The 15768-nt window shown below is 38.9% G+C and overlaps 1 protein-coding gene across 3 annotated transcripts; it reads right to left on the bottom strand.

Annotated features, from left to right (window-relative positions):
• Window positions 1–815: 815 nt before the first annotated feature.
• On the bottom strand, window positions 816–15488 carry plppr4b (phospholipid phosphatase related 4b). Of its 3 annotated transcripts, none has more exons than XM_079601460.1 (7): window positions 15172–15488; window positions 11848–12033; window positions 7945–8074; window positions 6579–6774; window positions 4270–4327; window positions 2795–2968; window positions 816–2368 (listed from the first exon to the last, which is right to left on the bottom strand). In XM_079601460.1, exons 1-7 carry the CDS (start codon window positions 15247–15249, stop codon window positions 935–937), a joined length of 2256 nt encoding a protein of 751 aa, XP_079457586.1. In that variant the 5' UTR covers window positions 15250–15488; the 3' UTR covers window positions 816–934. The 3 variants fall into 3 exon arrangements, with proteins under 3 accessions (XP_079457586.1, XP_079457588.1, XP_079457587.1); XM_079601462.1 differs by having other exon boundaries at window positions 11848–12004; window positions 15172–15277; XM_079601461.1 differs by lacking the exon at window positions 2795–2968.
• Window positions 15489–15768: the final 280 nt, after the last annotated feature.

The following is a 15768-nucleotide window of genomic DNA, read 5'->3' as shown; positions in this document are numbered from 1 at the left end:
GTTCTTTTGGAAAAAAGTACAGTTCATTCTGTAATGCAAATATACAGTTGAGAAAAGAGTGGAATTTAGACATTAGTTGGAAGAAATGAATCTTATTAGTATTGCTTGGTATTTGTATGTAAAGTGTAGTTCTTGTATGCTTGTATGGACCAATTCTAAAACGTAAGCCTTTTATGTGTATTGAAATACATGAACATACTTTTTACATACAAATTCCTACAGATACATAAGAGTATGTAAAGTATTTGTATTGCCAGTAGTAAACGTGAAGTGCATGTCATTTTATGACTATCATTTGCTACAGAGAATATTCTAAGCACTTATGGTAATTAGAAAGTTCAAATGACAGTTTTCAGAGGAGTGCACTGCACAGATTGGAAAACAGTATTTTTTTTCTATTTCAAGATCTGTTTTTTCTAATTTGTAATTATTATTTTTTACATAATGTTCTTAGAATTGGGCAGCACCAAGTTTAAAAGTTATTTACAGAATACAAAAATAAGGGTTTCAGCTAGCATAGTTATCATTGTATGCATAAGTGAATGATGTATATGAAAGTATGACTATATGAAAAATCTTTTAAGATATCTGTGATGTTAAATACTTGAATACAGTGTTGCAGTTCAAACTTGGCACAGTCAGTTTCATCTTCACAGTGTGTCATAAAAGGTAAGACCATTTCCATGTGATGTACTGTCATATGTTTACAATGTTATTACCACAAAAGTAAACAGAATTACGACCGAAACCTGGATTTTGTGCTTTTCTTTCTGTCATGTATATATTTATAAGTGTATATATATATATATATATATATATAAGTCAGTGAATCATCTCATGCATAACTGTGTAAAACATAGCAAATGTGTCTACGTAAAAACACCCAACCTCTTCTGGTTTCTTCATTTGTTTGTTTTGTCAAGATAATGGCTGACTACTCTTTAAAAACAGGGGTGGTGGATGTTCCCCTGTAAAAAACGTTCCTGGTATTATCTGGACTGTTTCCTCTTTCAGGGATGAGGATCCTGGTTTTTCTACGCAAGCTGGAGTCGTGGCTCCCAGGACCAGATTCATTCATTTCCATGGGAGTGACCCGGATGGTGGAAATGGTCGGGATGGGATGTTGGTTGCTCCCTGCTGTAGATACAATAGGGACAGTTGGGACAGTTGGCACAGCGACGACTTTAGGAGCATTAGAGCCATTCTTCTTTCTGTCCGTAGAGCTCTTTTTGTCTGTAGAACTGTTCCCATTTCTCACGGATTCAGAGCTCTCCGAGTCCTGATTCAAGTCGTTAAGCTCAAATGACTGTCTTAAGCTGCTTTGGGACTTCCACGTCCAGGAGCCACTTCCATCCGTGGAGTGCGCATGCACCAGGGGTCGGCCGTTCTCCGGATGGGCTTCCACTCGAATGATGGCTCCAGTGCTGCCTTGACCGCCAGACTCCTCAGTTAGGCTCTTGTAGCGCTGGAGCGGTGCTGTGGAGCTGGTGTGGCTGCTGCTCTCAGAACTGGGAGAGCTTCCCTGCAGGAGATCTTGCTGCTTGGACATCGCAATGACTTGCATGATGCGCGGCTGGCCATTAGAGTTAGTCCTAACAACCGGTACCTCACCGCCCTTCTCCACAGTCCTCTCCATGCTTTTCAGCCATTTGTCACGGGAGTTATTTGGCAAGCCACCCATGTTCTCCTGTGTCTCCTCTGGGATGTGGACCAACTGCGAGGAACCAGGTCGAGACTGGATGGTTAACCGAGCACCGCCAGCAATTCCACTGGGGTTGCTTGGAAGTGTTGTACTTCCAGTGGCCATTTTTAGATATGGGGTTCCAGGTCCCTGATGTTCACCGTTGATCCCCACAGCTGAGGGTTCAGAATTGTAGCGGACATCCATACAGTTTGGAGGAGACTGTCCTGGTCCACCTTCCATGGCATGCAGGAAATGTTTATGGTTCTCATTCTTACTCTTCCATTGCAACAGCAGCTGCTTGGATCGACTCGAATCTACCGAGGACGTGTGGATGGTGGCGTTCCGGAAGGCAGACTCGTCCATGGCGGGCGTATGCACTCTGGGCAAGGTGTTGAAGGTCACCATGTTCTCCTTGTGTGGAGGGCTGCGAGTATTAATGACCTCCACATCTCTGCTAGTCTTTTTCAGGCTGCTTGGAGGTCCTGCCTGGTGGTGTTGGGCACTGCGGTGCAGGATGCCCTCGGAGCATGAAGATGAGAGGCCATCACTGCCACTGCAGCTTTTGGCAGGGAGGTGGTGACCTTGATGGCACAGGTCAGCCATAGTTCGATGAGAATCCCGAATGTGAAACTGACTTGTCCTTTTCTCCTTGCTCGGTTGAAAGTTCCCTACAGCAAACAAACCCTGGACAGACAAAACACAAAATTTATTTGGAATTGCCCAACATACTTAATAATAAGGGTTTGCCAAGTGGGACATATTCCTGGATCAACATCCTTTTTGGTCCTGGAACAACTTTGCTGTTAACTGGTCTGATTTTATGGTTAGGCTCAGGCTGGAGTTTGGAGAATTTAAACAAATCTGATTCCTACTCATTTTAGGGGAAAGAAAGAGCTACAGTATAGAGCTTGGCTTATGATTGTTTGATGGGAATGTTGTTCCAAAGCCAACACAGATCTGATCCAGGAACAAGTCCTAGTTGGCTAAATCATGGTTTTTATGTTTTAATGTTGTGTACATGCAAGTAAATAGATTACCAAGACCTTTTATCTGATTAAGATGCTTTAAATTGCTATGAGATATATAATAAAATGCCTATATTCATCTCACTAGGTAAACAGCGATGCCCCCTCCAAGCAGGAAGCCCAGGTAAACGTCAATGGCGTGGTTCTTGTGCTGAATAATGCGGGTTAGGCCACATATGATAGCACTGATAATAAAGGAGAAGACCAGAAGAGGCTTCAGCAGTTTGGATGAGTCCGTCAACGTGCTGTTGAAGTACATCTGCACAAGAAAGAGATGATCACGATGACAGATTTGCTGTGATGTTTCCAAGCTGAAGTAGAATCAGGTAGTGAGCCAGAACCATAGGCTTTTCATTGAAAATGTTCAAAGACACTTTGATAATTATAATAATCTTCAAACACTTAAGAATTTTTTTTATTAACCACAGGGAACATGAATCAGCTGATTTGAGTGTATCATAGAGCACATTACCGCTACACCAATGAAGCGCATTTTAATCATTTGAGTATTTTGTGACTGGGAAGACCCTAGAGTTGTGAGTTGGTTGGTACGATTCCCAGAGAAACGAGTCAGCATCCACTGACTCAAGATTAATAGACTGACTGTACTTAAAGGGATAGTTCACCTAAAAATATAAATTCTGTCATCATTTACTCAACCTCAAGTTGTTCCGAACCTTCATTTTTGGGCGAACTATCCATTAAACTGCTCTTGGAAATTCATAAGGGTTTAAGCGAAACTGCTCAATATAAATAACAGTTGATTCTTTGTTTTATGTAATGAATCAAATGACCTTGAGCTTGAGAGAGCTATATGGATTGAAAACCACACTTTGAAATCATCATGTTTTTCTCTGGTTTTGGTGTTAAAACTTAAAAAGAGATATTGAATAATTGAATAGCACATTGAATGACCTACCAGAACCCCAGTAAAGGTGTTTGCATGCAGAGTAATGGGCGAAAAACCTTTATGACCTTTAACTGACAAAAGAACACTATCTACATGGCCAAACACAACATGGCCAAACACATTATAAGCTCTTTATGCAAATTTGGGGTAAGATTGTGCATGTAAACGCACCCTTTGACATCTAAATTAGCCAATTTATTTTTTATGCAAATGTAAATGCCTTTATTGGCATTCTGTCAACATATAATGTGCACATGGTTCATGTTGGTTTGTTTTTTTCTTTCAAGAGCAGAGAAAAATGAGAATGAGATTTTTGCTATTTAACAGCATTTTGTTAAACATGTAAAGACACAAATTGTTGTATTCCTATCCTCGAATGGACAATTACATACAAACACATAAATACATATGACTCAAAGGGGTCAACACAAAACACTTTTTTCTACTTTGACAAGGTCCACTAAAGTGCATGAAGGCATCTGGATGTTGCAGCACAAATTACAGTAGAGAGCTGTAGTCCTTTTATCCACACATCAGGTTCAGTTTTTCACAGAAGGTGACATGAGTGCAGCTTTTTTTATCTGTTAGTCTCTAGCAGCACGGTGAATTGAAAGTGCCTGAATACTTCTAAATGAGTGACTTTTACTCACCGAAACATACACGGCAGCAAAGGATGCTAGTGTTGCATGCTGTGACGGGAAGGATTTTCTAAAATAAATGAAAGCAATTCCGATCAGTTCTGGCATCAAAAGAGTTTGAAACAAGAATACAGCAGACACATTTGAAACATTCCTACACATTGCGTTAGAGGTGGTTTTTAGTGTATTGCTATGCAGTTGCAAGGGCGTTTGATTGATTTTAAGTGCATTGCTATTATAGACCATAGATATGACTTGGGCCTCCTCCCCAAAGTTAATCTGTTTTATTTTATCTCGAAAATCGAGATACAGTTCTCTTCTATATAGACAGAAAACGTTATATTGTTCAAGATGAGAAATAAGAATATCATGATTGACCATATCAAAGGCCACAGTCTTAAAAGAGCAGATTCTGTACTGTGATGTTTCCGAAAACCAGACGGAAAAGATTCAATGACTCTAAAAAATGTTTTCATAATTGGACAGAAACTACCTTCTCAAGGACTTTTTAGACAAAAGGTAAATTACAAATTGGCCTAAAATTCAAGAGAACTGTCACATCAAGGTTTGATTTTTTTCAACAGGTTTAACAAAAGCATGCTTTAAAGAATCTGGAACAAGTCCTATAGAAAGACTCTTATTTATTATTGATAGGATACAAGGCCCAATGACATCAAGAACCTGAATAAGTAGGTGCGCTGGAATAATGTCAGTTACAGATGTGGTTAGTTTTACTCCGTAACCAGATCATGAAGAGTGTTTATAGAGATAGTTTCAAATGCATTAAAAGATGAAGGAGGAGGATCATAGTTTCTGGGGACAATAATCTGTAATGTCACGTATCTTGTTTGTAAAGCACCTTAAAACGTGTTTACAAGCACTGGCTGGGTCATCAAACTGCAGATCAATAGAAGGATTTATAACAGAGTTAATTGTATAAAAAAGAATCTCGGGTCTTTGATAATTTCTAGCTAAGATGTCAGAGAAATACTTTGATTTAGCCTCCTTCACAGCACTTTGATAGTTTCTCTAAAGTATCTCTAAAGACACATGCAACTTATCTATTTTTTTCACTTCCATTCTGCGCGCCGACATACTCATCTCAGAGCCCGTGTATTATTATTTAGCCATAGTTCAGGTTCAGGCAAAATAGAGCAATGGAATCTAAAATGTCAGTACAGGTAGAGTTAAATAAAATAAGTTGCTGTTAAGTTATTTGAGGGACAGTCAAGAGAGACCAGCTTACAAGCCTCATCAAAATGAGAAGCAAAATCCTCACTAAAAGTAGAGCTAAACCTATGCGACCAAATAGTAGACTTCTTGTCTTTAACAACCTGATATGAAAAAGAACAGGTGAACATCACAGGTTTGTGATCCGAAAAACTTAAATCCCCAATTCTGTTGCACACTGTGTGTTTGTGTCACAGACAGGAGATTCATAGACACATAGTTTAAAATAATTTCCTTGAATAAGAGCGTGATCATAAGTTCATTTTGACAGCAGTAATAGACAGATAGATAGATTCTGTCTGTGCGAGATTAGTAATTACTAATGTGAATGTTATAGAGACACTGTTTATGCCTATGGCTATTGGCTCTTTGGGAGACTCCCATGATGCATTGAATCTGTTGAACCTAATGGCGTGTCTGCATCTTCTCTGACTGTCTAGAGGATAAATAAACATTCACAGTAGCACAGTTCACATAAGGAAACAACAAACTGATTTGACTGCATATACAATATATCTTTGACAAAAAAAAAAAGTCTGGGGAAAGGATGCAATTATCCCATATTATTTACACTTTCAAAACCTGAATTTACACTTTCTACCACACATCCAAGTCGGATAAAGGGTTCCGAAATTGACACAACAGCAAATCTAATTCAGACAGAGGGGGAGTTATAAATGGGGTAAACAATATCTTTGTATTTGTCAGCATACATATGCTCAGAAATTCATAAGCCACTTTAGTACTTCATTATTTAGCGAATCTACACTAGTGGAGATATGGTCACCACCAGCCTCATCCATTCCTTTGAAAACCAACCTTATTAAAAAGTACATCAAAAGCTGTTCCGTTAATCTACAGCCCCTATTCATAGGCTGCAGTGATGCTTGGCTTTGATCTGTATGGGCTCTTGTGCCTGTATCCTTCGTATGAATTCCTTAGTGTCAGGAATCCACACTTGACTAGCACTTAAAGATTTTTTTTATCAACTTGTCTGTATCAGCGGGTGTTAAGATAATCTGTTTCACATGACTGTGGCACTGTTAATCCAACAGAGATCTACCTCCGTTTGCCAAGAATCAGAGCTGTACCTGCCGGCGTTGATGACAGCAGCGTCAGATCCTGAGCAGATGTCCTCCAGGATGAAGAAACTTTCTTCACAGGAGGTATTGAGGTGAGTGTAGTTGGGCTTGCAGACAGTCAGGAAGTAAGGGGCGGGGTAACCCGTCGACAACTGGATGATGTCGGTAATCAAAGCAGTGGCACATAACCCAAACACGTGAATGCCTGAAAAGAAAAAGGACTTTAATGCACCGATATCTGATTACTGATATTTATTGTTAACTTTAAGTTGATAACAAGTATATTTGGATAATTTCAGCTCTGGGGAATCCTTGATTCTGATTTTGGCATGTTATTCCCAGATATCAACCGCTGAAAACCAATAACACAGGCTCATCCGGGTTACTAAAGTCAGTAGCGCTATACGCTTGCTAGCTAGGAACTGTTTTTGTGTGTGTGTGTGGAAGTTTTGCATTTGGTGAGCTAATAAAATATTAAAACTCAGTCAAATCAATATTTTGTGTACAGTTATTTAATTATGCCATCCAGTATCGTGTGCTCGCTCTCTCTTGTTTCATACAAACGCTGCTGCTGCCATTTAGTGTCTATTGTTTTGTACACTTTTGGATTATTAGATACAAACAGGTACGATTTTAAAACAGTTTAATCTGAAATCAATATCTCTTATCTCCATAATTATTTATGTGTCGAAATGCTGTGTAATAAGTGGTATGACGATACCGTATATCTTAAATGTCCGTCTTTTGAACTTGCCGCGCTAGCAACTGCTCTCTCCGCGGAAGCTTTGAGTTTAAAGACCTAATAAAATATTTCAACTCAGATCAATATTTCGTGTCTAATTATTTACTTATGTGGCAAGTTAGCCGTGTAATAAGCAGGTAATGTACATCTAGCCGGATGTTATCTCAGAATAAACCCCCTTCAGGCTGATGCAAGACAGAGATACAACTGGCTGGATGTACATTTATCCCTTACATATCAATCTGATTTGTGTGGAGCCTTCACGTTTATCAACCAGTTAGACAACTAGAAATAATGTGGGATCCCATGATCATTTGGCTATAATGAATCAGTTTATTCTACTGATACAGTCGATACCGATATGTCCACTGATATTTTGTCATTTTATTGCAAGGAATATTTAGATGCTTGTTCTGGGAGATACATGTTTCTTTTGTGTGCGTTTAATGCGTAACAAGTAGCCGCGTGAACATTGTTCAGAAGTTCTTCTTTTGAGCTCAGCAGAAGAAAAAAATATTTTAATTTCATTCCACAGAATTCCACCCACAAAAATGTAACATTCCATGTGGTCCTTTAACAGAATAAAGACTAATCAGGATTGTAAGAATATTATCTGCTAGAAATGTGACCTACCCACAAACCTGACACCTCGCCGGACGAAAGAGTTAAAGTTGCAGCCGGCCGCATTGATATCGGCTTCAGCTCCACCTCCGCACTGCGCTCGCGACAGACAGCAGAACAGAATCCCCTCTCCGATCATGATCTGTGGACATGCAACACACCAAGACAGAGGTGGGAGTGGATCAAATGTTCAGAACGCTGGATATCTCTCCTCTCAGATTGCATTCAACGGTCTCATACTAACTCTTCAGGGGGTTCTTTTTACCATGACACCAAATCCAGAAGCTCTGAAGTGAAGCCTCTAAACAGATGCCTCCAAACATAACAGCCATAATGTCCTTGTCTACTTGTAAATGCACAGTTTTGATGAGCCATAATGCAATCAGCTCTCTCATGGGTCGAGAGAGCGGCCGTTTTGATCATCGCACACTTATGTATTAATGCCCATCTTAAGCAGGGCTGTCACTGTGCATCAAAGGCACATCCATCCGTAATCTGCTCCAGATCTGTCCTCTTCGTTTCACCTCCCTGTCTTCTGAAAATCACGCACCCACTTCTGCACAAGCATTAGGGCTGGAAAGTGCTGAAGTGAACTATATAAAGTAGTTCTATATATTTATACAATATAATACATTGTTGAATGTGTATTTTTAAAGAATTTTATTTTAAAAAATAGCTCAATTTAGGCTGTACATACTCAACAGCTAGCTATCTTCTATTCTATATCATTGCGTATGTCGCCAGTTGAGGAGTTTAAATCCCAGTGGGATCATGGGATTGATATCGGCTGTGCTCTACGCTCCAGCCTAGTGGGGGAGGTGCTAAGTATACAATCTAAACATTGGCATGTCCATGTGCCACACCGTGACCTGAATCGGATCCAAGGAAGCATGCAGATCCCACCGTCCCATCCCATCTGACCAACTCGGCTCTCAGACACTGATATTGTGTCATGACACCTGGAGAAACAACAGGACATCTCAATGCCTGCAGTCACTTCCTGCCTGATGCTAAATCAGGCCTATCTAGGTAAACAGATTTTAGACCCAGAATGTGCTAAGGAAAGGATGGAGTGGGTCATTTTTAATGACTGTCATTATTGGACAGCTAAAATGAGTTTTTAGACACACTTTGCTAAGCATTTTCATGCAGCAGAACTTGTTGAGATAAGATGAAAATGTGATCAGAGCTCTCTATGCTTGCTACTCAAACTAAATTATTGAATTACCTAAAATAGCTAGCATGGTGGCCACATGCTGCAGAGAAAAGTACATCGGGTGTCTTTGTAATGCTAGTCATTTTAGTCGTTCAGTCAGTGCTTTCTGTTTCTCTTTCCTGCACAGTAGGAATGAAAAAAATTTGTCCTGAAAAAAAATCCATTCATTTCACATGTCTTCTCTGTACTTTCAAAAGAGAACAAAGTCTCAAAACGTGCTCATATTTGCAAATCTAAAGAATGTCAGAGGTTTCAGTATGAGCATTTTTCATTAGAGTCTCCCAAGGCCAGATTATTCATCCGCATTAATATTATAGCTCTATACTGTTGTTGAATGTCAACTAATGTGTGCATTTTTATTTCTCCTAAGGAATTCTAAAAGTAAAATCTGAGACAAAGTTTATATAAACCCCTGTCTGAGCAATACAATTACCTTCTGGGCATATTTAGATGTTATTTTACTGGAGATTTTTGTATAATGTTTGATTGCTTTTGATTAATGTTAACATGATATATCCAATCTAATTATGCCTGAAGATAAAAAAAATCATCTTATGAATTGTAAAATAAATTTGATGACATGCTTGATAAATGTTTGACCTTAATATAAAAAAATGCCTGCGGTGTATTTAGAAAACTTACCAAGTGTGAAGATGATCTCCGTCTATGTTTGATTCTTTAATTTGCCACTAACTAGAGTAACTATGTTCAGAGGATCAGAGACATGAGAACCGCACTCATTAGCGCCAAGTGCCCATTAGCGTTTGTGAAACTAACCATCCTGCATTTCCGAAACAACAGCAATCTGCCCCAAAAACTCAACATGAATTTGAGTGTGAAATAATCCGATTTTCAGTACGAGCGAACAACCAAACTACCAAAAAAATCCACAGTAAAGCCTGCTGCGAATCTGCACTCATCTCCTCTAATACTAGCAGTTAACCTGAGGACTCCTTGCTAGCTAGAAGAAGAGAACAGCAAATTCACTGTGTCATTAGGGCATCCTCAGAGGGCTGGCAGACGTTCTGGCGGTGTACTGATGTACTGAAGGTGTCATAGAGTTGAGGAGAGGAAGATGCTATCTGACAGCTCATTGCTCACGGAGTAGCGCGAGGAAAATCTCATTGTGTGTTTGAGCTATTCGTGCACAAGCGTTCTTTTCTGTACTGTGTCAGATAAGGCTCTGAAGAGGAGGCCAGTTGGTGTGTGTCAGCTGTGATAATAGACCACAGGCAAACTATACATTTACTCAAGTAGGACATTCTCCTGCATGCACATCATTGAGTTTTCAGTTTTAGTTTGGAAAAGATATTCAAAGTTTTTGACGCATTAAGCAGCAAGTCAAATACATATAGTAGTCTGTCTGTGACATAATCTATTTGTGACATAAGCGATTCTGCAAAATGCAATTTATTCCAGTGATGGCAAAGCTGAATTTTCAGCATCATTACGGCAGTCTTCAGTGTCACATGATCCTTCAGAAATCAACTGTCATGGTTTGGCTGTGCAGCATAACCCAATAAAGATCAAAGGAACAGGGAACAGGAGTGAACTAATCAGGACCATTGCAACTAATGAATGAACTAGAACTAAAGCCTGCTACAGACTGTGCAATTTTAAGATATTACAAATCACACTGTACAACATGGATCTAATAAACTTTGGTACGACATGCATGTAGACGTACGATGAGGACACCTATTGAATCGTAAGCTACGATGCAAGTTAGTATAGAAGAATAAAACTTGGTGAACAAATAGAGCGAGATGAATCTCACTTTGGCAATTGTGGTTTTTATGTGCGTTGAAAAAAGGAGGAGGAAGCGAAAGAGGAGAATATGGTCAATGCTAGTGAAAAAAGGCCAAATTGTCATGCCAATTTTGCAAATGGAGCTTAAGGGTAAATTTTTTTACGCTTTAGCGTTGATCAATACGCCATTTCATGTTGCATTTTTATTGGCTAGTCAGTAGATTGTAACAGCAAACGCACTGTGAGATGATCATGCTAAACATCTGACACTGTCAGAAAAGTATTACATGCTATCTTTGGTCGAAGCGCCGTGACAACGGCCATCTTTGAACCTCTCTCACTGTACGACGTAGAACCACCCGTTAGGATCCACGACCTCAGAAATCACCACGATTGTTCATCTTTTGTCTAGGACAGCCGAAAATCGTATAATGTGTACTGGTCAAATCAGGCAAAGACGAAAATGAACAAGACAGACACTAAACATGAATGTGACGCTAATATGCTGAATTGCAGCTCAAGAAACATTTATTCTTATTATTAATATATTTAATACAAATAAAACGAATGGAAAAGTCCATACAGTAACTAAAAATTAGTCCACTGAATACAACCTGTTTGTGTGCTTTATGTTATTCTGACAGTCTCTGTCTAAGTGAGCGTTTCTTGGCTAGAATAAGATGCAGAGTAGACTAGACTCTATGCCAATAGCCGAAAGCTCTGGCACTGCGAGACTAGCGTTAGTATAGTTTGAATATGTTGTTCCAGTCATGTCCTGCTTGTCTGAAACACAAAGTGCCTGAATACACACAAATCAAGACACATTTGTACCTATATGCAGGTGACATGTCCTATCTCTCTGACATCCTATCCAATGTACAGTATCCGGAAGCATGAGTGTATCTTGCAGTACATGTATGTGTGTGTATGTAGCACAGGGTTAGACTGACCGTGATAGCAGGAGCTGCGAAAGCGAGGCTGAGGAGCATGAGGAAGGGAATAACCTCATGCGTGGGTTCGATATAAGGCAGACTCAGACTGCGGTCGTGGCAGCTGAAACCCCACCGGACCGGTTTGAAAATGTCCGTCCACTCCAGGAAATACACACTGACCACAGATGAGACCAGGAGAGGAAGCTGTTAGAGACGAGAAAACATCATATAACTCTTCAACAAACATTTTCAAGGTATTAGATTGTCCACCACATAACATGTCCCTATGGAAATGTACATACTGTCTGCCTGTCATTATTGCAAAATAAACCCAGATAGGGCAGTACTTACTAAATAAATAATATCCTAGGTATATGAAAGCCATTTAATGAGTTCAGGTCAGTATAAAACAGACCAGTGACAGATTCACAGAATTGCAGTAAAACTATATGGAGTCACACTAACATTATAGAGAAAGCTCTTTTTAAATCAGGAACTCGTATAGTTACACATGGTGAAAATATGATTTGATTGGTACTGGGGGGGGGGGGATTGGTATGGCTTACACTCAGATTTTTGTTCCACAGCTAGCCATATTGTAACCATGTTCATACTTTTTCATTAAAATAAATTGCTTTCACAATGATATAGTTATAATACAATTTATAATAAACTATGCCATGTTTGAGTGCATATACTGTAAGTGTATAAATATTACCCGTTTCATTTATGTAATGATAAATATGTATCAAATTAAGTTTGTTGGTTTGTTTATGTTAGATTTTAATGCAATGATATGCCATTCAAATACATAAATATTAAAGGGGATCAATTGTGCGCCCTTTCAAAGTGTTGATTTTGTTTGATTTTCACATATTTTACACTGTTGCAGCACCTCTCTTCCCAGTCTGTCAGTAACGCTCCGTTTAGTTTCTGTCTCTATGAAGCCCCTCCCTCCGAAATGTGCAATGTGCTCTGATGGGAGAAGGCTCAGTAAGAATAATTATCTGGTATGTAAAACTTAAAATCTACTGTAATTTAAGAAGTAGGGTTTTGACGGGTGCCATATCATGTGTCATGATTCTCTTTGACGTTCATGTGGTTGGCTGGACTGTAAATCTCCTACGGTTTGTCCCAAGTGCCAGTGCTTTGGTAGAAAATATGGGTCAGTGGTATCGGTCGGCCACAGCGCAGCTCTGCAGAATCAGCACAGAACGCCAGCTGCTTGCTGTAACCATCTGCATATCAAATGCCCGCAAACTGACCTTGATCACTCTACTGTAAAGAAATTTAATGAAGGGCTTTAAATAACTGGCTTACCGTGGTAAATACCAACAAAACAATCTGCCGATTTTGCAAACACACTTGCTCATATGTGGAATAATTAAGGTGATTACAGATACTGTATATAAAGTATAAGTTAAAAAAAATTATCAAATAAAATCCTTTACATTTTTTTTCTGATTGAAAATCCATTTCCAATCATGTTATGGAAGAATAATGGATTGTGAATGCATTTCATGTTGGTTTTAAGATGAAAAGAAGAGGTGACACTGAGGTCTTAATAATTGATTGCTGTAATTGGGGAGGATAGTGTTTCTTAGAGGCTATTTTCAGATCCACGTGGGACAGCCACCATCACAGCAGGTACAGATGGTGTCCGCTTGGTGAAGGACCGGTTACGTTAAGAGTATTGCTGAGGAGATGTGCTTGGGTCAGGGAGGTTTCTGTGACCTGAGGAAACTTCAATGAGATCTTGACAAGCACAAAATCCAGCTTAAAACCTTCAAATATGATAATCCTGATCTTCTAGACCTTGGTATTTACAAAGACTTTTGCAAACCTCACAGAAAAACAGCAAATGGAGGAATGAATAAATGAATGAAAATGTCCGATTCAGCACAACCCTGCATAATGTATGAGTGCACGCTTAGATCTTCCTCTTAAGTACTAGATCACGTGTTTTGCGTATGCATGTGCGGTGTGAAAGCTGCACTGCCTCAATTCTTTATGTCACACTGACCTACATATATTCCACTAACCCCTTCGTGATGCATGGAGAGCAGAGCAGCACCTCCTGGGGCGAACATCTAAGAAGAAGAGCTGACAGAAGCACAGCATCCCAGTGCTGACATCACTCTATGCAGTCATACATATCAAACTATATGATATTTTACAAGGAAAATATGTACAGAAATGAACAATGCTCAATAAAAAGCATGGGTGCAACGTGAAACCAACGAGCATCTTATAAAAATCCCAAAATCGGTGACCTTCATTTGTTATTTGTTTAATTTAATACAAATAACTCATCCGAAGCGCCCGCCTAAAAGCCGCTTCTCAGACAGTGTGTGAATGCTGAATTGAGCTCTCCTTCACGTCTTCTTGCACTTGAACGGGCATTTTCACACAAAATTACGTAAAAAAGTGCTGGTCTCTGCAAGTATCCCAGTAAACATAATCTGTTGTATCAGTGAACATAAAAAGTTGAGAAAAAAAATGCATGTGTAACAGTATATTGGATCCATGCAGCTCTTAAAGTGACAGCAGCCTAATAAACCTGTCTTTGTTTTAATGCAAATCAAGCAACAAAGGACAAAGAAAAAAAGACAGTAACGAGGTCAATTTTTTTAAATTACTTTTTGTGGTGGGGCCAGTGAAAATTTTGGCAGCACAAGTAAAAATTTGAACCACTGGCCCAATTGGGCCAGTAGAAAAAATCCTTAGCATTGAGTTCGATGTTTCAACTGTGACTTTCAAAAAGCCAGAAACAGTCAAAGATTCAGATCAATTACACAGCTATTAAGAAAAAGAAACTTTAAAAATAAATGACTCAATATTATATTGAATTTAAAAATCATTTTAAAAATGTAAAATTGTAGCCTATATCAAATTATATTTAATTGAATTTATTATTATTTAATTTGTTACTTTATGTCAACACCAGCAACAACAATTTTTTTTATAATTTTCGTCGTGAATAAAGCTTATAATGTATAAAACGTATCAAAAGCTCGATAACTACAGCTATTTTTTCTTCTTCTGGTCAATTACAATATGAACTCAAACATTTGTTTTATTTCTCCTGATAAATTTAGCAGAAACGTCTGACATGAAGTTGATACTTTGAAACCTGAATGGGAAGTCCATGATCTATGAAAGAGCATGGGCAATACAATCTCCTCAGGTTTAATTTATCACTATTGCTAGTTATACATTTACCAATTCAGAATGTAACATATAGGCTAAATATTTATCCTGATGCAATTGTCATCTTATTCTGATATCCTAAGTTGTCACCTGTCAAATCAAACGTGCAAATGTAAACAGATAGTCACTTACCTCCACGAAATAAAAGCATGGCAGCAGTGTCACGCTCTCTTTTATCATCTTCTCTTTCAGTCTTTCTCTCGCAGACATCGTATTTATCTCCTTTAAAAACGCTAATAACCTGTTGTGTCCTAAGCGTCCACCTTCATTCAACAAAACAAGCCGTCTAGATCAGCTGCTGCTGCTCCATGGAGATGCATGATGTGGGTGCAAACAGAAACAAACGACACACAGTCTACTACAGCCTTCACCAATTGCACACGCTATTTGTATTGGAGTGGAATATGATTGAAATTGAAAATACAGACAGAGAGGAAAATATTGCCGGCAAGATGACATCAGATTTTTCGGATGAGGGGCTTTCGTCCTGACGCGCATGCGCACAAGCTGTAGGCTACATTCCTCCAGTCATTCGCATTATTATTAATAATGTCACGAATATAGACGGTAACCGTTGAACGTGTTCTTGTAGAATATGGGATGAATTAAAATAGTATTTTTTATTATTATTAAATGTCACAAGAAGGTTGTACATATGCACACTAACAATCTACATTGCTATAGAAAGTCATTTTCATTTCACATGAAATAAATGTCATGCTTTCATTT

This window comes from Phoxinus phoxinus (assembly GCF_949152265.1).
Source record: "Phoxinus phoxinus genome assembly, chromosome: 24".
In the NCBI taxonomy this organism is placed as follows: domain Eukaryota; kingdom Metazoa; phylum Chordata; class Actinopteri; order Cypriniformes; family Leuciscidae; genus Phoxinus; species Phoxinus phoxinus.
Note: the sequence above shows the minus strand (reverse complement) of the source record. Positions and strands in the feature narration are given on the sequence as shown.

Bases quoted from the DNA above. Each gene is read 5' to 3' on its own strand.
- plppr4b (XM_079601460.1), bottom strand. From the start codon at position 15,249: ATGTCTGCGAGAGAAAGACTGAAAGAGAAGATGATAAAAGAGAGCGTG. The intron at 12,034-15,171 runs GTAAGTGACTAT...CGTCTCTAACAG, and splicing joins CATGCTTTTATTTCGTGGAG to CTTCCTCTCCTGGTCTCATC. The intron at 2,969-4,269 runs GTGAGTAAAAGT...TTTCTTGTGCAG, and splicing joins TTGCTGCCGTGTATGTTTCG to ATGTACTTCAACAGCACGTT.